Source organism: Candoia aspera, chromosome 5 (genome assembly GCF_035149785.1).
Source record: "Candoia aspera isolate rCanAsp1 chromosome 5, rCanAsp1.hap2, whole genome shotgun sequence".
Taxonomy (NCBI): domain Eukaryota; kingdom Metazoa; phylum Chordata; class Lepidosauria; order Squamata; family Boidae; genus Candoia; species Candoia aspera.
Window position 1 is genome coordinate 106,843,371 of NC_086157.1, and position 26,640 is coordinate 106,870,010.

The window sequence follows — 26,640 nt, forward strand, 5'->3', positions numbered from 1 at the left end:
ATGGAAAGGAGTCATGTGTTAGAAATCTGGGGGGATCTGCTGAGCAAAGCTTTAGAGGCCAGGGACAGTGGCTACAGGAGCAGAAAGCCAAGTTTTGAGATACTGGAGGAGCTTCAGAAGGCAACTTCCAGAATGAGATATAAGCCAAGAGGACTTCAGTGAAGAATGGCCAGTGCAAGAGACAGGGCTGTTTGTTCAGCATCTGTTCTGGTTAAGACGAATTTGGCAAGTTTGCAAAATCTGTTCGGAAGGAAAAGCCACTAAGATCTTATTAGCTGAAGAACTTTCTCTAAAATCTCTTGTTAAATGAGGAAAACTCTCTGAACATCAACAACCCAGCATGTAAGGTCTATGTAAGAACATTGGAACATACTATTTGAAAACTATTCACTTTTAAAATAATTCCATTAATGAACATTATAGTCCTGTTCATCTACAACATACAGGCTGGGGAATTCTGGGAGTTGACACCCTCACATCTTAAAATTGCCCAGTTTGAAAAACACTGATCTACAATAACCCCCTGTAATGGTATCTATGCAAGAACCACTAAACAAGCATTTAGAACAAGGTACCTGTGGGGGTGGGTGGGCATCAAAACGTCAAGATGGCTGCCACGACCACATGATCAAAGCCCCACCCATCACGCTGCATGTGAAAAAGGGGCGGGGCCTCAGTCACCTGTCGGCATCTTGACTTTTTACATTATCCCCTGAAAATGGGCCTGATTTAGGGGTCTTGAGGTATATGATGCACCTGAGATTTTATCTAAAGCAGCACACATAGCCTCGGGTGTGCATGCAACAGTGACATCCAAGCTGGAAAGCATTTGTAATAATATTTAATCTAATTTAATTATTGCTGAAGGTTTTTTTCCCCTCCTTTACTTATGTTTCTGTATCTTTTCCTTGCTTTCCTTGTATATTAATATATATAATTACATATACACACACACACACATACACACACACACACACACACTCAGGGTTACCAACCATCTTGGGATGTACTTTGAGACTGAAAAAAAAAGCAACTTTTAAAATATGTTATTTATTATAGTGCAATTTACCTATACTATTTTAGGTCAATTGAATTATGACTTTAGTGGTTATTGGCCCTGTTCTTGAAGGTTTAAGAGAAGCTTTATCTTGTAAATAAATAGATAATGGACGATGATTAAAATGATGAGTCCATGATTCCTTTTAGAAAAGCCCAAAACAGCTCCAAGGAAGTTTTTTTTTATTGTAGTTTGACGTAATATCTTCCTTAAAGTAAAGTATTTACTGGCAATCCCTCGGCAGTAAATAGCTCTGGATAAGACCTTTTAAAAAAAAATCACAGATGAGTAAATGCTTTGAGCAGTGTATAAATCAAGTTAAAAGCTGTATTCCACAATTGTTGCTGAGAGATGTTAAAGTCAGCTTAAGATTTTATGTGAAGATAGATAGATAAAACGAACAAACAGCCTTCCACAATAAAAACAAAAGCAAACATGAGTATGGCTCGATATTGTCCAAGATTAATTTCTCTATGCGCAGAAGCATGTCTAAGATTCAAAATGAATAAAACAGTCTCTCTGAAACCGGCTGCCAACTGCTAAAGAGGATTTCACCCTCCGTCAGAGGCAGATTTACAGTAAGGCTTCTAATAAACTGGTCACCTGCATCCATTGTAGGTGAACAAGCCATCTCCACACATTACCATAAGGAGCCATAAGTTTAATTACATTTTACATGACAAAGCTCTTCAGTTATTGGTGAGTTGTTTTCAGCAAGCTATTTGCCTGATAAGTTGTATATAGATTTATTTTCTTAAAAGAAGAGGAGGAGGAGGAAGAGGAAGAAAAGTCAGGGTTCTGCTGAGCTGGTAGGTCCCAGCAACTTTGAAAGGATCAGAGAGCAGGTGCATGTATGCCAAAGGTGTTGTTAGGGTTGGACCATCTGCTTAATGTGCAGGATCCTACAGCCTAGAAATGCTCCACATTCAGAGCCTCAGGACCTTAGTTTCTTTAAAAAAAAAAAAAGCAGGGGTGCTATTCTCCTTTAACTTCCCCTGTTCCCAAGAAGACTTCTGCAGAAAGGAACATGCCAGATGTTCAGGAGATCCAGTTTTGGTTCCCCAAATCAGAAGTTGCATTGTCCAGGGAGTCCAATTCTCTCTTTACCACTCTGTGGAATGAACTCTGTTGCCCTTCCTGAGGGCCTACGAGATTGCAATCCCAAAATGTTAGATGCCTTAGGGGACTTCAGGCAAGGATTTTGCAGCACCACCAGAAAGCACTGTTTGTCTTCCAACTGTGGCGGCAATGTTGGGGAGCTGATTTATTTGCAACTCAGCCACAGCGTGGTTGAAAGTGCTAAAAAGCTTTGGGTGTTTGTTGTGTTTTGAGACATTATGGCAGTTTTCCCTACAGGGAATGCTTGCTTGCTCCTTTTGGGAAATCTGAGTTTCAGGCTCTAGAAGAGAGGTATACATTTCATGATGGAGTTTTAAAGGTTAATAAAAGAACTCCAAGCAGCTAACAGCAATCTTGCAGAGTAGAAGCATGAACCAAAAAAGAGAACTTGCACATTAAGCTTAATTGCATTCAGAAATAAATTCAGTCTTCACATAGTAGTTAGATGAAGAAAAAATAGAGATAGCTTACTTTTATTCAGTAGATCTGGATACATGTAGGTTCATAGGAGAAATAACTTAATCATCACTGGTTCTTTGTAGACACTTTCTATGTGGAATAGAAAGGGCGAGGAACTGCATTCTGCAGCCCCCCCACCTGCATGTCTGCCAGAAGGGTAATGGAGACTGTTAATCCCCAAGCCCAAGAAGAAGGAGGGAATGGAAATCAGGTGACCCATGTGACATCCCACAAGCATAATAGAGATGCGATTTGCTAGAGTGACCCTCTTATGCTTATGAGACAATACTGAGTTGACCCCTGATAATTCCAACATTTCAGGGATTGTAGATGAGCCTTATGATCTTCTGGAAGACCTCAGGATGCCCATGAGTGATGCCACTGAAAGATGAGGATGAAATCTTTGGGAAATTTCCCTTCCCTTTTCTCTGGTTTTGTGGTGGTTTTTAGAATGGGATGGGAATAAGAATCCTCTCCTGCTTCCACTCATTTCCATCTTTAAACCCTCACCCCCCCCCAAAAAAGGCTAAATTTTCAGGCAGAGTTTTGGGCTGCTTTTGTGGGGGGCAGGGCACAGGAAGGTAAGAGTGGGGATAGAAGAAATGGACCCCCCCCAGGGCAGCGTCCGCTCATTCCTAAGCTTTAATTCTGAAAATAAAGCAAAATATTGCACTATTGAACCTCAGCCATTTTGCCAATGATTTTCCACAGAAGAATTTCAGTGTGTCAAGGGGTGGGGTGGGGGGTGAGGTGCAAAATGGGACATAAAGGGAAATATTGGACTGTACAACTTTTGCAGTTTCACCAAAGTAATCCAGACAGGAGTGAGACTTGGAAGTGCAGTGTTTCTCAACCTCAGCAACTTTAAGACGGGTAGACTTCAACTCCCAGAATTCCCCAGCCAGCCATGGGAATTCCCCATGCTGGCTGGGGAATTCTGGGAGTTGAAGTCCACCTGTCTTAAAGTTGCTGGGGTTGAGAAACACTGCAGTAGTGTCTCTTCTTTTTGTTCACAGAACAGACATGAAAAACACCAAACTAATTTTCCTTTCTTTTTGTGTGAAATTTGGGGCATGCGGATTATTTTATTGCCATAGGAGCTGCAATATCTCAGGCCCTGGCTGTGATCCTTAGCCTTTCGAGTTGACAGAACTTTCAAAATAATCAGGAATCATCATCAAATTGCTTCTGAGGCTTTGGGAAGTAAAATTACTGGAAGTGTCCTTAAAGTGACCTTGTGAAAGAAATAAGTGAAGCCAGTCTTTAGGCAGGGTGAAGGACTGGGATCTAACCCTTCTACCCCAAGAGGCTTTGTTTTTTGAACTGCGGCATCAGTCTGAGCTGGAACAGATGATTTTACGTGGCAGTTTTTCTTACAAGACAAAGAAATCCAACAAATACAAAATAGGAGGTACTGGACAAGTAGGAGATGTGTTTTTGTTCCTGATCTTGTCTGTTTGCGAGGCACTTTTCTATTTGAAAAAGAGTCAGTCGTCAGCCCTCCAGTAATAGCTTTTGCTTCTATTGTATAAAATCAATTATGCAATGGTATGTTTTATGAGCTTGTCAAAGCATAGACGTCTCAATAGCACTGCTATGATTGTGGCATGAAATTACTGACTTAATTAAATGCAACAAATAAGAAATTAATAATTCACACAGACTACATAAACACACACACACACACAAATGTTCACCCACAGGCCACATCTGATATGCGGCATTGTCTTGACGAAGATAAGTAATTCAAGCTGGATACCTTCAGTTAGAGAGCCAGTTTGGTGTAGTGGTTAAGGCACTAGAAACCAGGAGACCGTGAGTTCAAGTCCCACCTTAGGCGTGAAGCCACCTGGGGGACCTTGGGCCGGTCACTTTCTCTCAGCCCTAGGAATGAGACAATGGCAAACCACTTCCAAAATCTTGCCAAGAAAACTTCAGGGACTTGTCCAGGCAATCGCCAGGAGTCAACACTGACTCAAAGGCACACACACACAGGCCTCTTCAATTACTCCCAAGGAGTGTGCATTGGCCCAATTGGAAAATAATTTGAACAATCCTAATCCAATCTCATTTCTTTTCCTTTTTTAATCTGGTAGCACAGAGATTAGGCTTTTTGAACTATTTATACAATTTTAAAAAAGGACATTTCCATTTATTGTCTAATTGGGAAGGCATTGCCACAGCCCAGGACTCAGACTCTGACCCTGAAGAAGGTGCTCCAGCTGAACTGGTGGAATGTCAGCCTCAGGAGAAACCAAGCTAGGAATCACCTGAGGCTGATCAAACATGGGCACCATCAGGACAGCAGGAGCAGACAGATGATGATGCACAGCCTCCAAGCCCTCAGACTTGGCGAGTAGAGCAGAGCAAAGATGCTCAGTGAGGTTCCTTGCCAAGCATTAAGTGGCTCCTTGCCACTATTAATTAAAGACAGCTGGCTGTAGCCTGATTTAAGAGGCAGCCCTGACCCCTGTTTCTCCATTGGAAACAGCTGTTTGATTGCCTGCTCTGGTGTGTAGTTCCTGTGATTCTGCTTGTGATTCCTGAAACCTTGACCTTTGCACTGGCTGAGAAAGCTGACTTGGATCTGTGAACATTGGACTGCATTTGACTTCTCTTCCGTGTGCCCCTACTGAAACCAGAACTACCCAGGCAAACTTCTTTCCCAAACTCTGTTTTGATTTCCATTCCTTTCCTTGTCTTCCATTATCTACTCAGTGTCTGTAAGTTTCCATTATTTACTGAGTGTCTGTAAGTTTGAAACCTGATACAGGACAGGCATATTTTGTTAAGGATTTCTAAAAATCTTGTAGGAGTATTTGTCCTGTTCAGATAGGTATTGTGCTCCACTTCGTTTAATCTTTTAAAAGCCCTGGATATAGCCTCTTTGTAGAGAAGCTTCTTCCCTGTGGTCATATTTTCTAACCATGTGGCAAATCACTTAGCTCCTCCAGGATGTGCCAGAAAAGGTGCTTCTAGTCTGCAAAGAGCCTAGCACTGTTGTAAATGCAACAGCCTTTTTACAGAAAGATGAAGAGATCCCTCAACCATCTTTTATATTTTAGAAAGTAAGTGCAGCCTTTGCCTTGTACTGTAAAGTGGTTGGTTGGTTGCCCGGGACTTCTCTCCTGCTACTATTCATTTCACTGCAGATCCACAGGAAGTCAAACACCCAACTTTCTTCCTAGTTAAATCTGTGATGCAATCTTTAAAAATCCCTACAAATGTGCTGTTAGAAATGCAGTTGTTTATCTCCCATGTCATCTCAATCCAAAAGAAATAGCATATAGGACAGATTGCTAAAGTCATTTGTGCTAACCAGGTATTACCACTGCAAAACATGAGTGCCAGTCCTAAAATATGAGTAGGTTTCAGAGTGCAGACTTGGAAGGTATTGTTGGCTGTCATCCCATTGGCAATGCTACATTGGCATTCTACAGATTCGTCCTTCCAACACATGTCTATGAGCCATATAAGAAGCTGCAATCTTTCCTTAGTTAAGACTGGCAGGATTATATACTCAGCATTCTTGGCTCATAGATCTCCTCTTATATGTAATTGGCTTTGCAATTAGTTCTCCCCTTATTCTTACACAAAGATTCCTTGGAAGAAAGAATCACTGATTTTGGTCATCACAAGTGATACCTAAGAGGAATTCTCCAGATTCTACTCATAAAAGATTTCCAGTCTACTAATTTCATGCAACTTTCTCAGTATGATGGTGCATTTTGTCTCTACTGAACTGGAATTTTTAGGCTCTTTTCTGGGGGGAAAATGTACAGTACAAGTTGAGAAAATATACTGGATGGGAAAGGAAACCTATTTTCCATGGCATAAAGATGGCACATGAGTAATTGATATTTCCATGTATTTTTTCATCCCCACCAATTTGCTTCTTGTTCTTCAGCTGAATTGCTTTTTACAGAATAGATCAATCTAGTTGACGTTCAAAGCAGACGCAGCAATGACAAAGGGAGGGGAAGAGAGGACAGGCTGTATGAAACATCAAGTGAATGAAAAAACAGACAGACATGGATAATCAATACCAAGCAGATTTGTGAATAAGATCAACTCTTGTTGACATCACTGGTCAACAAAGAGAAAAAGGTAACAGTGATAAAACTGATGAGCTGGATACCCGGAGATCATCGCTGAAGGAACATTCTGATTCAGAAATAGGAACTATGACTTTTGTTAAATTTAATTCATTAACTTTAATAAACTCTTTGATTTAGTTAAAAGGCTGCTGATTCCTATATTTTTGGAAATCACTCCCAACTGTGGTCCCAAAGTCTAAATTTTGCTGTCCAGGTGGCCAACGATGTTGGATTTAGAGGACTTTATGGTGATAGAGCAGAAAGAACTGTGCAGGAACAAATAGTATTCCCAGACTGACAAGACATTTGATATGGAACATTGGAAGTTGTTTCATACAAGGCCAAATCACAGTCCATCTAAACAAATATTGTTGACACTATACCAAAATATAGCAGCAAACTTGAGTTTCAACCAGGAATTTCTTCAACCTTACCTGGAGATTCCAAGGGTTGAACCTGGAACTGGTAGCCAATTGTTGTCTTGAAACCTGGGAAGTTTCCTATCACTGTAGTAACATGAGGCAGGGCCTCCTTGGTGGCAATACTCTGGCTTGAAATTCCCTCTCTCAGAAGGCTGGCCTGGGCCCTTATTTGATGGCTTAAAATGAGCAATCAAGGCAATTTTATTTAGCCAGGCATTTAACTGGGTTTTAATTGTGTATATAGAGTCTATGAGCTATTGTTCAAATTTCTTTGACTTTATTATCCCCATTTGTGTATGTGTGTGTGTACTAGAATAGAGTTTTTCTTGTTGTAAATACCTTTGGGGCGGGGTTGTGTGGTCCTGAAGGTGGGGGATATAAAATAAACTATTTTGTCAAAGTCTTTATGGCTGTTCTCAGTGAAGAGAACATCAACATTTTCGTCATGTCTTTTGTGAGTGTCCTTATGTTTGATACAACCCACATAACTATTTTACCTCTGTCTGCTAGCATTATCTGTGGGAGAACTTCAGTGATGATTTGTGGGTTATCCAGGTGCTTTTGGAAATTCTCAAGTATAGTTTTTTTATTGCCGTCATTGTAGACTATATGCCTAAGCATTTTTCAGTAATGCTAAGTATCTCAAGAAGCTCTCATCCAATCACTACAGGGCATTTTTGCTGTTAAAGAAAAAAGGGAAGAGAAAGAGAAGGAGGCAGGGAGGAAGATCAGGAGAAGAAAAGTCAGCGGCCCATGTGTAATAAATTCACATTTTAGGAATGCTGGAGGTCATTCTTTGCCATTGCTGCTAGGCCAAATATATTTCAGGAGAGTTCCCAGTTTCCTCATTGATTGTTTTGATAGAAAAATAACCAGTAATGAATGAAGTGATTCCCATACTGTAAAAGAGTCCCTTTTGCAGAATCAGGTAGCAATTTTTTTTTTAAACTTCCTGTGCCTTGAAGAGCAGTTTGGTTCTCAGCTAAGAGGGCAGGAATGGATAATCTGAACTGCAGGACCTGCCCTGCCCCACCCCAGTTCCTTCTCTGTTGGAAATAGACATAAACTGTAGTGTAATCTTTATGGGTGGATCTGCAGGATACAGTCAAGAAAGTCAAGTTGATGGCCGTGATGGTGCAATCAAAGAGCTTCAGTTGCACTGTGGTCACCATCTTGATTTTTTGACCATACCCTGTGGATACCCCTGAATCCTTATCATAGGTTTAATATAATTATAAAATAAAAGCCCCACCAAGCAGGAAAACAATGGGAAATTCAGGCCAGACTCACTTTGAGTGGCCCAGTTTCCTTTGCATATTCACCCTACCCACTGAAGCTTTCAGCCATCTCACAACCCAAAATTTCTCCATTTCTGCCTTACAGGATAGTTTCCATTCTCTAGGCACTTAGAACCTCCTCCTGCAAATGAAGCTGCTGTTACAAACCAAACAGGAAGCCAAGCTGGTTTTGCAACCCTGATTGCAGATCTGACACTCTAGAGATTTCCTGCACAGGGTTGGACAATGATCACACACTGAGGAGGTGGGCTGCAATGTTCCCCTGGGTGCTCCTCCGACAGACAAGTCCCTTGACCCCTGGAAGGGGTTAGATGGCATTCATGCTTTTACTTACCTGCTCATTGTCGCTCGCCCACCATTTCCCATACTCCCCTTTGGAGTGAAACACTCTATTTCCGACTTGTGCTGGGCCAGCCTCCTGCCTTTGTACCTAACAAATCATGACAATGACAGGAGCAACAAAAACAGAAAGACATGATTGTGGGCTTGGGAGTTCTCCTGTTGTATAGCAATGGTGCAAGAAAGGGAGGGAGCGGTGCATGCGCAGATCATGGTGGACTTCCAAGAACTGCACCAGCCACTGGGGCACAGTCCATAGTCTTTTTGCTTTGTGGAGGGAGAAAAATAAGCATGTGGGTGGAAAAGGCACAGCACCTCCAGCCCCTTGTACAAGTGGATTTTTCCATTAGGAGCACGTTTGGTTGCACATGTTGACATGCAGCTGAAAGTTACAACCATAGAATAAAATTATGACAGGAGCTTGGGAATCCACAGGCTTTGCCCTTTTTAAGAATTAAAGGAAAATATATATACCATGGTTGCCAGCATGGTCCCTGTGATACCTGTAGATGGCATTAGTAGACTTCTAAAATTTAATAATTGTGATTATGTTTTTGAAATGGCTGAACATTTGTGAGGGTACCAAATCTCACCAGACTGCAACATTCTTGCATGAGATCTTGCAAACCTTTATACAAGGACTCTGAAATGCTGGGGTAACTTGACTGGTCTCATGAAAGATCTGCAAGCTAAGATCACTAAAATCATGTAGACACCTCATATAATTTGGGGAATTTTTTTTAAAAAAATGTTTTTGGAGGTGGAGGGACTCAGCACCTGAAACGATGGATGATGTTGACCTAATCTTTCTTTTTGCATGGATAGTAACTAAATGACAGAGTGCAGCAATCAGACTGTTTCTTTAATGACTGGTAATTAAGGGATGAGGATTGCCAAACTTAATTGAGAATGAAGAGCTGCAAGAGAAGAACATGGGGTGCTGATGCTGTGTTTTAGGGAAGAAACTTGTGCAGATTCAGGTGGATGACCACCATCTTTCCATGGAGAGGCTCAACAATTATCTAGACCAGTCTGCCCCCGCCTGATGCTCTCCATTTGCGTTAGGACTCCAACTCCCAGAACTCCTGACCAACATGGAGGACACCAGACTGAAAACATTTGTGGTAAAGCATTCAGATACTTGCTTTGCAGCCAAATGCACTCAGTGATAATAAAATATAAAAGAAAATATTGCCTTAATAGCAAAATTCAGAATGCATAGTCACGTGACATTAGTGATGAACCAGGGCAGCCAATCTGGTGCCTTTCTAAAGTTTGCTTTTCAGGTGCCCAGGTTAGCCATGCTGCTGGGTCTAAAACAACTGGAAGGCACCAGGTTGCTGACCCACAGTCTTCTAGGGCATTCCTGTTTCCAATGCAGTGCTCTGTGCAAAGCTGTGATAAAACTGCAGGTTATGAACATAAACCATGCAGAATATTAAATATGTATACATACTAAGGCAAGTCAGTTCCTACACTGAATGGAAAATCAGAAGTGCTTGGTCTACAGATGAAACTGCTGAAAGAGACAAAGGGGGTCAAACTGCATCACATATATCCTGATATGCATGAACCTTCACTCAAGTGGTTAGAAAAGAAAGGCATTGAAGAAAGGATCAAGAAATGTTAATCACATCTTTGGGGGAAAGTCAAAAAGTGTAACATGAAAGGTACTTCTACGGTAAGTCTAACTCTTGGCTAGGTGCAAATACTACATACATGATTGTAACACAAATTCAGAATTTGGTAACTCATGAAATAGTTCTCCTTGAGAACTTCTGCCACCATGTTCAAAATCGTTGGTTCTGTAGATCCATAAGCTTGTAAGAATTTGGATGTGGTAGATTTGTTTTGTAAGCCCATTTGTATATTCTTCAGCAGGTCGATTAATGGGGATCTTCTGGATAGTTTTGAATTCACTCTGTTTCCTGTTCTGAACATGATTCTCATATAAGAGAATATCTGTAGCTCAGGGCTGAACTGTGGCATCCTTGGTGCTCTCTGAGCTGGGTTGTTTGCTTGCAGATGTTTCATTACCCAATTAGGTAACATCAACTGATGATGTTACCTAGCTGGGTAATGAAACGTCTGCAAGCAAACAACCAAGCTCAGAGAGCACCAAGAACTCCACAGAACGTGATTCTTTATCAATAAATTTCATGCAATAAAGAAATCTTTCAGTTTCACATATTTTGCTGTGCCAACCATGTTTTTTTGTTCAAAAAGGCAGAGTGAGTAATTTTTTTTTAATAGGAGGCAAGGTTTAGTTTTACTCATAACCAAAGACACTCATATCCATACATTCACCTTCATCAGCGTTCTGCTGCCTTGTGATAATTATTTTTTTAAAAAATCTAGCGAACTTCCCCCTTGGCATTAGAGTATAATGGGCTACTCTGCCCTTAACTTGATTGGTTTTTTCCTACTTTCTCACCCTATAAATGGAAGAGGAACATTGTCCCTATTAAAAGCTCAGACAATTGTGTCATTTCCAGGGATGAACACCTTCAAGACAAATTCAATTCCTGTGATCATGCTTAGAGTTTTGAAATCAGCCAAAGTAGACCTGGTTAGTACTTGAATGGGAAACCACTAGGAAATTCCAAGGGTTTAGATAGATTGGGAAGTCAGAAGAAAGCAATGTTAAAATACTTCCATATTGTTTCTAAAAAAACACCCCGTGCTATTAGGAACTGAGCTCAGATAGTATAAAACTTTCCCATATCACCATTAATTTCCTATACCTAAAAAAAGTTAAATGGAAACATGGAGAGATCCCCCCTCTTGTGTATTTCAACAGACTCAGTTTAAACTTAAGCTTACTGTTACATTATTTAGTAATTTATCTACATCTGTGGGAGTAACCTTTGAAAAATAAAACTATTGTAGTTAGACAATTACATGTAATTGCAGCATTGCTTTGCAAGAGGGTTTTTTTAAAAAAAAAATCTACACAGATTGGTCTATCTAGATACTGGAGAAGAATAGAATGACATGGTCTCACGTTGTATGCAGAAACATTTTAGGCAAGACTGTTTCTAAGCCCTCTTCACAACAACTCAGAGAAAATACTGCATACCCCAGTTTGAATGCAACTTCCAGAAGTGGGCAAGGGAGGTTTTGCTGTTTAAAACAGCTACAATGAACCAGTTCAGATGGAAGATCAGATTGTATAGCTCTGTGGCTGGAGAAGGCTCTTAGCTCAAGGGTAGAGCATTCATGTTGCAGTTATTTTGCTCCACGCTCATTTCACGGGCTCATCCCTCCAAAGTACATTTCACTGCTTGCAGAGATTCATTGGTTCTATTCTTCAAGACAGGAAGACTAATGGATTAAAACATAATTCTAAGACTTGTTTCTGCATTTGAGGTTTCTCCACACTCTATTTTCATGGGTCACTGGCTTCAATGGACAAAAGTAAACAAAAAAGTAGAGACCAACAAATTATACCGAAACAGAATGTAGTGCGAAAAAGGTTTGTGGGTTCACAGACTGAAGGGATTCTACAACCCAACCTCCCTTCTGGAGGCTACAATTTATAAACAATTATCTAGCAAAGAATACCAGACCAGCTTATCTGTAAAAGCTCCACTTATACACAACTGAAAGGCACCCAGGGAAAAAAGAAATGTCTTGCAACATGCTTTCTGATTAGGCAAGTGTAAAATATTTACTGTAGTTACGTCTTTGAAAGATGCTTGTTGCAGGCCTAAAATCTCAGGCAATATTATGATAAATTAGGATGGTCAACTGTTTTTATGTTGGGAGGAGTCATGTTCTTCCTTGTTAGGGTCTTCAGGGTGAGGAGAGCTAAACATTGGATGGGGCCCAAAGGAATCTGAAGGGGTGAGGGATCAAAAAAGGTCAAGATGGTGGGCATGACCATGTAATCAAAGCTCCACTCCTTTTTTTTAGGAAGATGTTGCATGCATATAAAAAGGCAGTGGGCTTCAATGGCATAGTTGTATTGCCATCTTGACTCTTTGATCCCCCTGCAGATGCCCCAAAGCCAATAGGGGTGGAAATGCCAACCCTCCCTCTGACTACCTCTTTCGTCTCTTTCTGAAACCTGATTTCCTCTCTTCCAAGCAACAGTCTCCAGGGAAGGAACCCACAGTTCCCATGTGAAATCAGATGAGAGCGTTTTGAAGCTAGATGGAAGATTCCATGTGGCTGGGCTGTAGGTTGCCTACTCCCATTCTATATTCTGAATAAGCTCTTTCCTCCACAGAGCTATCTTTTTTCTGCTCTGGAAGCAGCAGCATAAAGTCCCCACTGATGCCCTTCCTTCTCTCTGAGCTCATTACAAGCCTTTGAGATCCTGCTTCTCTGTCTCTTTGGGGGAAATAAGGAACAGAACCCAGAGGAAGAGTTCTAGCATGTTTTTCATGCAAGATGGTAGATTGTAGATGTGGAATATATGATTATACCACCAATTAGAGAGCAAGAGTCAAGCTACATGTGACCTAACAGTAGCTGGGAGCTAACCCTATCCTAATATAGTCAATGCACACCTACAAACTCAAAAACACACTTGTTTTTAGTTTTACACAAACATAAACTATCTGGGACCTTTCAATTATTTTGGAGCACATGATCCTTGACCACCAGGCATGTTGACTTATAGTCTCTGATAGTTTCCTGAGGGTGTGTGAATGAAACAAACATACCTTCCCCACAAATCCAGCCCTAAGCTCAGAACAAAACTGCCCCACTCAGATTGTGTTGAGAGACTATATTCCAATGGAACAGGAGTCAAAAGGTTTCAAGCCATCCAGTATATGGGCCAATGAGAACTGAAAACAAGCTTCTGTTCCCTTATTTTTCAGCTTAGGGACAGAAAAGACAGGGTAGACAGGGTGGTGAGCTACGCTGAATGCTACTGAACCCTCAACATTCAGAAAAAAATGACAAAGGAGATGATTTTTTTATTTTGAAAACTTCCCATAACAAACTGTGGAAACCATAATAAACAATAATTTTGTTTATTAAAAAAGCCTGCTGAATATTATTTAATTTTAATCATCCCCTTGGCTAGTTTGGACAATGAAGGTAACAACAGCAGCAACAGTTGCAGCAGCAGCAGCACATTTATTAAAATCAAGCTGAAGCTTACAAAATACTGAGCAATCTTTATACAATAATTCTTCAGGCTGGATATTTATTTATTTACTTTTTTAAAGGATGACAAAAGTGTTTGGGAATGTCATTAAAGGACTGCAGTGGGATCAGATGTGCAATTTCAGAAATACTGAAAAAGTAACTTCTAGAGCAAAATAAAAACTTGGTGGTCTCAAATAGACTCCAGAGATTGGATTGATGTGATAGATTATGTATCTTTCTTATGTAAGAATGTGCCTACAATATGTTGCCTCCTCAAATCCCAAAGTGGGATAATAATGTCACAGCACCTAACTGACTGATCTTGAAAAGCTAAACTGGGTCAGGTCCAGTTAGTGCTTAGATAGGAGACCAACATGAAATCCCTGGATCAGTCAGAAAAACATCCTGGGGAAAGACAGTGGCCAATCACTTCTTATCCTAGTGAGAAAAGATGGATGTTTCCATCTCACTTGACTTTAAGGCAACTTTACTGAACCCTGTAGGTCTATAATGAATATTAGATAACCTGTGACCCATTGGATCATTGTTTCAGGGATATTTCCTTACCTAAACAGGGAAATAGAATGACCAGGGGCAAAAAAGCAATGGGAGCAGGAGCAACTTCCAACTTCCTGCCAGCTGACTTTCCTTGTGGGAAGCTGGCAGGGAGTGTTGGAAACGATGAATGCATGATCATGGCAGTGTGGCAGCAGTGTGGTGATGCTGAAGCAGCCACACCTTTGCCAAATTTCAATTGCATGGGAGTAATGGGTCCCAGATTTTGGACGCATTCTGTAAGTTAGCCCATTTGAGGTACCATGGTTCAAAAATTGTTGCCCTATGGTGCACCGTTTTGCCCAATTGAAGGTTACAAACAGACAAACAGACACAAGGGTTTTAGTAGTATATGGATGGTTAAAACTGATCATCGTAAAGTGCTAATGTAATTCTCATTTTTGTAAATACATCTAATTCTGAACTTCGTTTGGAGATAGCATGCTTCTTTCATGCAGACACACATTAAGATTATTCAATCAAATTTAAGCCTAACTCTCCCCCTAAGAGAATGGGAGCTTTATATGCAAATTTAAATCCACTGTAATCACAGTATATGAGAAGCTCAGTTGATTACATGATGGAGAATTTATTTAACAGCAATTGTTAAATAAAAACAATTGCTGTTAAATCAAAATTGTTCAGATCTAATCTCTTTCACAGGGCTTCACAAAGGCATCCCAGCAATTCTTTATGCCACTCTTATATTTTAACTAATCATATCCCTAATCTTGTTCAGGAAGGTACCTGATTCTAATATGGCCTATGGTTAAGGGTGATGTATTCCCTATCTGGAGAACATGACTGTTAGGAAGAGATCAGTTAGGCTGCCTAACAATATCCAAACCAAACATGCTTAGCTAGAAAGATTAGTTAAGAGAAACAATCAAAACAAGCTATGCTGTTGACATTAATAGTACAAGGTTCACACTTGTTAAACCATGCTTATTTGAGTAAGCCACAACTGTCTGGAATGATACATTGTGCAATGTTATAAATCATTGTTACCAAATCACAATAGCTGTGATAATACATCAAGATGCAAAACCAAAATTAGACTATATTTAGGGGTGGGAATGAGCCCAGGCAAATAACAGGGGAAGGAAGGTTGTGACTCTGATGCACCCTTCATAATACGTACCTACATCAGATGGGCTCTGATCCAGTTAGCTTTTCAGAAAGCAATTAAAACATGTCTGTTTCAGTAGATTTTCAGGGTCTGAGGAACTGTTCTTTTCTTTTCTGTGGGGTTATGGTACATATTCCTATAGGTGTTCCTCAATGGTGGGAAAGTTATGCTGTGACATTGTTATGCATTCATTTTTAATCTTCGTACTGTTTTGGAAGTCAATAAGCTGCTCAGAGTCAGATGTGATTGGAGTGACATATAAGCCTAGTAAAGTAAAAAATAAAATAAACTGTTATCAGATCTCATCCTAAGTTCAGGGTCCAGTTCTAGGTGACACTCTGTAAGATGAGTCAGGGGTGCAAAGAAGGGCAGTGAGACTAAACATTGGATTAGAATCTAAGTCCTAAGAAGAGAGGCTGAAGGATCTGAGAGTGTTTAACCTAAGGAAGAGAAGATGGATGTTGGACAGCCTTCTTCAGTTGCCTAAAAAGATGTCACACAGAAGCAGGTCAAGACTTGTTCTCTGCTATTTCAGAGTGCAGGATGTAACATCATGGATCCAAGTTACAGAAAAACGGATTCTGATTGAAAGTGAGGAAAACAGGGACAGCAATTGAGCAGTAATGACCCAGAGTGGTGGTCATTAAAAACTGGATGAGTTGAAGCATTTTCTGGTGACCAGAAAGATGGAAGATTTCAAGCTGAGGCTGGAGAGCCTTCTGTTGCACATCCACTGAGCAAGAAGTTGACTTCAGTAGCTCCTTCATACTCTCTCATTCTATGAGCTAATGGCTGGATTCCAGAAAAGCCTTTTCCAGGGGACCAGAAACTAATTATTCCCTATCAGTGAAATTGAAGTACTACCTCTGGTCAAAATGCCAACGTTATATACAAGGGGCTCTCATTCCTCTAAAAAGAATTTATGACCAGGATGCTGAGTTGGACATATAGGACATATCCATCATAGCAGATTTCCCAACCTTCCTTCTAAATATTTTTGGGACTTCAAGTTCCACAACTCCAAAATTGCTGATTGGGAATTTGACAAGTTCTACTGTATAATGTGAAAACCAAGCTTTGGAAAACTGAGTTAGTGGAGGAGTGGGGTGAGCAATGTTAATCAATTTCCCCCTTTCCTGGCTTCTCCTTTTGTTCTCTTAATCTTTTGGAACAATCATGGGGAAAATGCAATGGGAATGGAAACCAGCAACGTATTTATTTGTTTCTTTTTACTTGCTTTTTTAGACCATTGCAATCTTGTGATCCTAGCTGGTTTACAAAAATAAAACATCCACAATGTGACAACATAAACTACTAAATCATAACTGCTTCAAATTATCATTAATTTAAAACAAAAACAATTATCCCAATGACAGTCAGCAATCCAAATGGTTCTATGTTAATTAACTAATTTAAAAAGCCCTCTGGCAGGGGTCCATTTTGATCAACTTCCAGAAAGTCATTAGGGTGCTCTGGAAGACTATTCCATAAAGCAGGGGCTACAATGGAGAAGCATCTTCTCCTGGCATCACCCCCACTCCCCCCAGTTTCACACTAGTGGGCGACTATCAGCTATTTTTGTCCATTAAGTTTGTATTGATGGATTGATTCTGGTCGCAGGAAGCAGAATGTTCTTTAGTCTGGAATTATGGCTTTCCTAAAATGCTCCTGGAATTCAATACATCATGGTGTGAGTTGAATGGCAAAGTGTCATTCAAATTATTTTTTGGGGAGGGGAAACAGTAACCTGATTGGGGGGGGGGGGAGAAAACATGCAGTGTTAACTATAGCAGGTTCAGCAGAAAGTACTCTAAATAACTATTTTCCCAACCTCTAATAAGATACAAAGAATTTCACTCTCCCTGCACTGCCAAATCCCTCTCTTTGGGACAAGGTGTTTCGTGGACAAAAGAACCAATTTCGGTGTAGTGGTTAAGGCACCAGGCTAGAAACCAGAAGACCATGAATTCTAGTCCCCCCCCCCCCGCACCACCATTAATTTGCTCCTGAGTTATTAAGTTAATAAGATGTGTTTTTTTTTAATTAAAAACCTAACATAGCGTATCAAGTTATAGTCACTTCAAATCCACCTTGGGCATGACTACAGCTTCCATCATCCATTGAGGATGGTGGGAATTATAATGAAACAGAGCTTTAGAGTACTGATTTGGGAAAAACCTGAGGTTAATGAATTAAGATTTTGAGGAGGAGGAGGAGGAAGAGGAGGAGCAGGAGAAACAAGCCTGCAATAGGCATTTAAAGTGAACAGTAAAAAAAGGAACTAACTAGCTGGAGGGCTGGCTCCCAAAGTGCCAGGAGGTCCACTCATTTTTCAGGTGGCAGAAATTAGAATGTATGCATTCAATTTAATTTCTACCCTAATGCAGAGAAGTTATGACCTGAGGGTGCAGCTGGGCTGATTCAGGGCCTGCAACGGAATCCCTTAACCAACAGAGAGCATTAGAGGGAAGGAAGATTCAGGAGTGCTCTCATCCCAATATCCTATTTTTATAGGAACCCCTTTGTCCTTGTCCATTAAATGCTTTTAGGCATAGAAGATAATTTCAGAAGTGCTTCTCATTTTATATATATCAGCCACCCGATCCATGGCAAATTGTCCTTAATATGCAGAGAAAAAGCAGAGATCATCAGAGATCATGGGCAATCTTCCTTCACACCTCTTGATGAATGGAAGACACTCTATACAGTCTGGATTGGTCTTGTCTCTTCGTCTTTCCACCCTTGAACTGAGTATAGATGTACAAATTCTCTGGGAGAAAAATTTCCAAAATCTGCCAGACTATTTGCAGTCCCAGCATCTGTTCCTCTCTCAACAAAAATCCAGAGTCAAAAAAGAGATGCTTGAGGAACTTATGTACAAAGAAGAATATATATTTTGGGAAGTTGTCTATACAAAGGGGTAGTTACACCAAAACTGGGAAGCCTGCATTTGGAAAATATAAGTCTGCATGAAAGAAATGGATGTAACAGTGAACAGGAACATTTATCCTAAAAAGGTTCTCAGAGAATTCATGTTCACTAACATAGTATGGAAACCTGTATACAAAAGCTCTACTTATGATGAAAGCTACAAATGAAAATGGATTTGGACTTTTTAAGCAGAATGTTTATTTTTGGAAAAGAAAAAAAACTGTACCAACCTGATAGATCAGCATGTTGGTCCTACTGGCGTGAACAGTGAAAGAGATTGTTGTTTACTGAATCAACAACTCCCTAGAGTCCGAACTCCTGAATACAGTAGTCCTGAGTTGTCAATAGTCAGGATTACTGTAGTTTATTCATACGGATTCCTAAAACATGTTCAGTCTGTCTATTGATTATTCTCCACACTGGCTGTGTTGGATCTCTGATACTCTTCTTCTTGGTTTGATCCTTGGATGGGGGTTTGACTGCCCTTGCTATGACCATTTTAACATCTATACCTTGGTGTGTATATGTAAAAAAAAAAAAATCCCTTCTCACCCCTATGGCTGGTATGTGTCCTCCTCAATCTCGGGTCTGCTACCAGAGGCCTGGGAGTTTGAGGGTTCTGCGCAGTATCTTGGCTGTTCCTGGCACTGCACTCTTCTGGACAGAGAGCTCTGATGTTGCTCCTGGGATCTGTTGGAGCCGGTCTCCCAGCTTGGGAGTCACAGCCCAAGTGCCCCTACCGCCACTGGGACCACTTTGGCCTTCACTTTCCACATCCTCTCTAATTCCTCCTTCAAGCCCTGGTACTCTGCTGTGCTCTGTAATGGAAGGGGTGGCAGTGATGTTCCAGCTTCTGGTGTTGGCTGCACCTCCAGTTGTTCTTCCAGGTCTTCTTGAGTTTGGGATATAATGTGTAGCTGGTCTATCTCAAGTTGTGAGAGCAGCTTCCTCTTCACTATGTTGAAGGGTAACTAGCTGTTTCTCCATTAGGGTGGATGCAGGTCTTCTGTCCATCCATAGTTCCCTCATATGTTTCATATCTCCCCTCTCATTAGATCTACTGATGTAGTAGCATTCCATCAATTCCAGGTTCTCTTGTCTCGCCCATGTATGGTTTGTTCCAGTAGCCCACTTAACGTCAGATTCTCCTGGTTCCCCAACATCTGGCGTGGACCTTGTTAATCCAGGTGACATCTGAGCTGGCATGAATCTCTTAGTTCATGACTCTCTTAGTTCATGTCACACACACACACACATACATACATACACATACACATACACACACACACACACACAATATATATATATATATATACACACACACACATACATACATACATACATACACATATATACAGATATAGTGTGTGTGTATGTATGTATGTAGGTGTGTATGTGTGTGTGTGTGTATGTGTATATATATATATATATATATATATATATATATATATATATATATATATATAAAACTATATATAGTATTCACCTATTCTCTCCTATTCTCAAAACTCTTTTGGTCCACTGTGTTGGTGCTGAAGATATAAGAGATTATGATATTTCCTCAAAAATCTTGGTTTTGTCTGATGTAGGACTAAAAGCAACTTTTGCTCTGGGACTTCAGAGGAGAATTGCTTTCTGTCCCATACCAACTATTACAGAATCTGCATACTGAACAGAACAAACAATGTTCTTCATCGTGGTTAATGGACCCGTCCCGTTTTTACCAATCCTTGAGCTTTTGTGAGGGCAGCACAGTAATCAAATCATTTACAAATGGGAAATGCTGCTGTGGGCTTTCACTGCTCAGTTTTCTCATAACCATGTAGATAGGTGGCTTGGTAGGCCCAGAGACTAACTGCCTTTGCTCTGAGCCAGTATCTAGCCTTTCTGGCTGGCCTAGAACATGTTAGAAGGTACTTGTAGGAAACAGCAACCCACGCAACACAAGTAAGTAAATATATAACTCTGCACAGGCGTATTATGTTCTGCTTTTGTTCACCTTCGCTTTGAAGCTGGCAACTGGCAAAGTTTTGTTCAGAGCCCTGGCCTCATCTGTTTGACAATCTTCTGCTGCAGCTTGGCAGTGCCATCAATTAACATCAGAAGAGCACAGCATTAATGATAGGGGGGCCTCTGTGACCTGCTGGTATGACTTAAACAGCAGGTTTCTTTAAGAACTGGCATGACTCACTCCTTTACAACACTCTGTACTATCTATATATAACTTCATTCCAATTCAAATTTTTTTTCTGCATTGTTTTGTTATGGCTTCCAGTCACTTCATGATTGGCTTGAATAGATTTGTGAGCCAGCTGCCAAACACAACTTAGAGATACAATTTATCTTTGGGACAAGTCATTTGCTACCAGTTGATAAACAGTGGGTCCGTGTTCCTAGATTTTCCAAGACCATCTATGGAATTTGATTTCAGTGGAGGACTTCATGCTATTATAGGGATTCTAAGAATTAGTGCTTTGACCACTAGGAATACAATGCAATGTTTTCTAGCACTGCACCTTGGAAAGATTTTCTGACAGCTGTGTAGCATAGCTGCTGGACAACACCTCTGCCCCATATTTTGAGAGATTATATTTCTGATGCTAGCCTTAAAACCAAGCCCAGTGTCCCGCCTTTGATGCATCCTAGCCAAAGTTATTCATGGGGTCCCCGAATTCTTCTTTTTCACAAAGGCTGAACTCTTACAAGATGGCTAAATCTTGCAACATGTTAGTGTTCTTGCTTGAGTGTGAAGACTAAAATCTCATAATACCGGACATTTTTTCCCACGTTTTAGATTTGGGGTAAAGGGTGTCACTTGGGCCATTGCATGAAATTGTGTGATGACAACTGTTACTCAGAAAGATTCCAACTGCTGCTCAGCTGAGGGACATTTTCTTCTGCTTTAACTTGCATTGGGCTCCATTCATTAGTTCTGTAAAGGAGAGTTGGAGAAAGATGATGGAGACCCTTAATCCAGACCCTTAATCTGAAGCAAACTGGGTAAGCAGGAAGTGGTTTGGATAATGCTTGCAAGTTCAGTTAGAAAGATCTAGAGATCTAAACTGCCCCACAAGTGAGAGGTTCAGAGGTAAGCATATTCTTTGCAGCTGGGGCTGCACTTTTTAATTTTTGCCAGTACTGTAGCCACTGAGTGCAAGACATAGCAGGTTCAGAATCTAAGGGCACTTTCCATCTTCCATTTGTTTTGCTTTTAATAAAATGAATGCATTGTCTATTACATGCTTTAGTTGCAGTAAAATAGATGTATTAAATCTTGTTTTAAAAAAAAATAGCAGAACATTGCACTAATGATTTCAAGAGTTCAGTCTTGGGGCTTGATAGGCCACAGAGAAAGGACTGGAGACTATTTACATTATCTGGGCAATAGGCTACACACCATTAATCTTAGCAGGGCAAGGAGGCTAGATCAAGCTATCAGCTGGTTTCCCATAATGCCTCACAACAGCTTTGCTTTGTTAGATTGTAGGGACTTTAAATGGTTACTAGAAACAGCCTTCTCATACTGTTCAGTGTTATTGTTGCCATACAATAGGTTTTGGGCAGGGTCCCCTCAGACCTGAAGGCAGTCTTGGTTTTCAGTTTGTTTGTTTGTTTGTTTGTTTCATGGCAACATTTTTGTGGTGCAAAATGGACATTTTTTGAACCAACAGAACTGCTGCTGTAGCTGAATAATCAGTCTGTGATAGATTCCATTTGGACCACCATTCTTGGATGCTGAATGCTATAGCTTTGTTTGAGTGCCAAGATATTGCCCAAGGCTTGCATAGTTTGATCAAATGGACATGGCTATTCTCTCTCCATTGTTCCCAACATTTCACCTCAGGCATTTCCCCTCATAAGCAAATCCCAAGTCAACCAATAAGTTATTTTGACCTCCAAAATAATTAATAAGCAAGTTTTACAAAGCAGAGAGTTTCAGCAGCAGCAATGGTTCAGGACCAACATCTTTAAAATTCCCATTCCCTTCTGATACTATCACTTTGCATTCTGTAAACAATTACATTTCTCATGATGCTATTCATCTATGACAAGAATTGGCAATTTATATTCTCCAGATGTTTTGGATTATAAGTCCCCTAAGCCTCAGGCAGCACAGCCAACGGGCAGGAAATAAGGAAGTTGGAGTCGGAAAATATCATCATCTTTCTCTTTTCATGTCTACATCCAGTGTTTCCCTACCCTTCACTTTCTGGTCATTTCATTATGACTACATTGTCAGTCATATTTTAACTCTACCAACTACAGGAAGCAATCCTGTGCTCTCCATCTCCCTGTCATTCCTAAAACCAAAAATACCTTTTGTACTTGGCTGTGCCCTGTGTGGTCACATTCCTCTCTTCCTTCAAATCCCTCCTTTGAGGCAGTTTGACTGAGGTTTCCTAAAAAGCAAGTGATGGACTGAGCATTCATAAAGTGGAAGAAGCATGAAAAGATCTGGGGCGCTGGCAGACCAAGAGCTTTCAGTACCTTGGAGAGCTCACAGATATACGTTGCAAGGCTTCATTCACTCTTACGGCAAGAGATGCTATTGTAGCACTTCTCTGTGGCTGATTGAGGATCCAAAAATACTAACATGACCAGGTAACCCTTCAGGTCTACCTCTGCTTTCGTCTGACTAGGTTTACAGAATGTCTGGCTTTTTCTGAAGCCATGGAAAATAAAGGGAAAATTGGTATGACGGAAAAAAAAAATCAAAGCTATTTGATTCATACCATTCCCCTGATGAAGGTGTGTTCCCTTGAAATGAAGTGGGACTTTGGTATAATAAAGACTTTTTTTTTCTCGCAGCATTTTTTCCCCTTATTTTCTGCCTATTTGGCTGGTATGTTTCCTCTCGTTGCTCCTTTACTGAAGCTGTATGTTCTCTACTATGACTGAGAAACTGCAGAGGCTATGCAGATATAAACTGCTGAGTACTTCAGATAATAGAATGGCTATGTTCTCTAGTTGGAATGGTACACAATTGCTTCTGAAGGGTTCCCCTGAATGGGGAAGATCATTTGTTCCTTGCTGGCTAATGACCCTGTCGGCATGACAGACCCTACTGAAATTCGTCATTGCTTTTGCGTTAATGCTCTCTGTTTCATTGACAAAGGTCACCCCACCCAAGGCACTACCACGGCTGCATTTCCTTGCCTTCCTTCTTTATTATTCTTGCTTCTCCTTAATTAGGAATAAGGAGGCCACCAAAGATTTAGCTTCAGTCATTGACACTAGGGTGATGAGTAACAAGCATGGAAGCTGCAGGGCCACAGGAAACAATTGCATCATAGGGATGCTTAAAGTACAGCTGAGAGTAAATTAGCAGAATAAGTAATGGCAGGCAAAGAAAGTAAAGCAAAGAGGAGGCAGGAATGACATATCAAGAGTAAAATTTATAGTAATTGAATCACTTGGAAAACACTCATGGAAATTCCAAAAATAGCAACTAATGATCCTATCTACTGAATGGTGAATGATTAATTTCTAGTTACGAAGCAATTATGTTGTCTTTTCACTCTGCTGAGATATACAGTAAGCCCACAGTGAGTTTGACAATCAGCAGAGAGAAATGAATTTTGGATTAATAGCTTCAAAGGGAAGAGGAAGCAATCTGCATTTCTTGTTGTAGCCAAGCTCTTGTTTTTTTTTTCCTGGCATACATGCAGTTGACTCAACAGGTCCCCAAAGGTGTGCGTGCGTGTGCGCGCATGTGTGTGTACTTGCTCCTAATGCATGGTAAGATTTTGCTCACAAAGGCTCATTTTGTGGGCACCTAGAACCCTCTACATCCAAAGATAAAAGGGGGCTAACCACATGGATTTTTTCTTCTATTGAGTTATAACCCACTCATGGCATATATGAAATACACTGTATATAGCATAGCTGGGGGAGTCTGCATTAGGAAGGACTGATTCCCACAATGCAAGGAAAAGATATACAGGAAGCCTGACCATCAGTTTAAGAAACTGCATATATTCTATGATAAGTTAACATTGAAAAATGGTCTTCTGAATACACCACTATTACATTAGCTACTTTAAGTAATACCAAACCATTTGCTTCCAATGTGTAGGTCAAGATCCATGTTCAGGCTACAACCATGCGAACAGTGATGAATGCTCCAAGATCAGCACATGTAACACCTTTACTGCATGAGCTGCATTGGGTTCCAGTTTGCTTCTGGGTCCAATTCAAGGTGTTGGTTATCACCTTTAAAGCCCTACATGGCATGGGGCCAGGTTACCTGAGGGACCGTCTCATCCCCATAACATTGACCAGCCCCACCTGATCATGCAGAGAGGGCATGTCGCAGACCCCGTCTGTAAGAGAATTTCATCTGGTGGGGTCCAGGAGGCGGGCCTTCTCTGCAGTGGGACCCGCCCTGTGGAACATTCTGCCCCCCGAGGTGAGGCAGGCCCCTTCGCCCCTGACCTTCTGGAAGGGTTTGAAGACCTGGTTCTGCCGCCTCGCCTGGGATGGGAAGGGCAATAGCTCTTCCTGGGGGTGGCTGGTGATGTAGAGTTCTCCCTACTGAATGGAAATTTCCCACTTGGATTCCATATTTATATTTATTTATTATTTTAGTATTGTAGGTGTTGACTTGGTGATTTTATGACACTGAGGTTTTAAGGTGAATTTTATTGTAAACTGCCCAGAGTCCCCTTTTTGGGGGGAGATGGGCAGTGATAGAAATGTGAATAATATAAATAAATAAATATGTCCTAGGATACGTTGCATCACTTATATGGAGAGAAGAAGAAAGCTTGTCAAAAATAGAAAAGTGGAGAGGGAGAAATGGAAGAAAAGGAAAAGCAAGAGACTAGATTTACATCATTTTCCCTCGTCAGTACCCTCTGAGTATTGGGATTCCTAAAATTTAGAATACTGCTATGCCAATAAATCTGGAGAGTACCAGACTGAATAAGACAATCTGGATCTAGTTAGATAAAATAATTGTAAGACTAATTCAGAATATGGATGCTTAAATATTTTTCTGTATTGCAGGCCAGTGCAAAGAAGGATTCTGAATCCTGAGACAGAAGTGTGTGATAATGTTCCAAAATGTATCTGTGAAATGTATGGCACTGTAGAAATAATAATTTTTAAATCAGCATCTTTCCTCTTCTCTTTCCCCACCTATCACATAAACATCCACTAAAGCAAGGATTACCTCAGAGTTTCTCCAGATGACCCCCTTCTTTTCCACAGGTTGACCAAACTGCTTGAACGGCTGGTTGCAGAAGAAGGCTTTCCATCTCCAACATGCATGCGAACCACAGTCGACGTGGTGAATGCGCTGCGTACATTCCTCTCTGGCTTGGCAAGAATGATGTACACCTTTGGTACGAACATGCAGCCGAGTGCCACAGTGGCACTCAGGCTTACTGAAAAGCACATGGTGATAATTTTATAGTTGCTTCCAAAATAAATTGGCACAAAGGCCAGCCAGATGATGCACGTGGTGTACATGGTAAAGGCAATGTATTTGGCCTCGTTGAAATTTGCAGGGACATTTCTGGTCTTGAATGCATAAAAGGTACAGCTTAGGATGAGTAAACCATTGTATCCAAGAGGGGTCACAACCCCCAGGTTGGTGGTGTTGCATATCAGGTATACTTCTCGAATGCTTGGGTAATCATGCTTTATATCTGGGGGCTCCATAATGAACAGGGCAATGATGATGCCAAGCTGAACACAAATCAAGATGAAAGCGATGACCAGCTGGGCACAAGCACTCATGAACCGTGGCTTCTTGGTGCAGATCTTCTTCTTGCTCCCAGCCAGAATTCTTGCAATGCGGTTTGTCTTTGTCACTAGAGCTGAGTAGCTCATCGCTGGGGAGAGACCAATGCCAATCCTTTGAAGGTAACAGTAGATCTGCTGGGGCTTTGCGATGAGGCAGAAGGTACACAGGTAACCCAAAAATATTCCAGCCAAGATGATGTAACAGAGCTCTCGGCTAGAGGATTTGACCACCGGCGTGTCACGGTACATGATGAATATGGCAGTGACAAATAAGGTAGCCAGGAGACCCAAGCAGGCAAAAACCACTGCAGCAATAGGTTCTGGGTCACCCCATCGTAGATACTCAACTGGGATTAAATCGCAGCCTGGTATGGAGAGGAAT

The 26,640-nt window shown here is 40.9% G+C and overlaps 1 protein-coding gene across 1 annotated transcript in view; it reads right to left on the reverse strand.

The window, feature by feature from the left end:
* The window catches only part of GRM5 (glutamate metabotropic receptor 5), a gene marked incomplete at its 5' end in the record, with an annotated part of 241,551 nt that overhangs the window by 5,517 nt on the left and 209,394 nt on the right, over nucleotides 1–26,640 (reverse strand). The window contains 2 exons of the mRNA XM_063305907.1: nucleotides 8,787–8,882; nucleotides 25,684–26,623. Coding sequence (XP_063161977.1) covers nucleotides 8,787–8,882; nucleotides 25,684–26,623 — 1,036 coding nt within the window. The remainder of the gene's footprint in view (nucleotides 1–8,786; nucleotides 8,883–25,683; nucleotides 26,624–26,640) is intronic.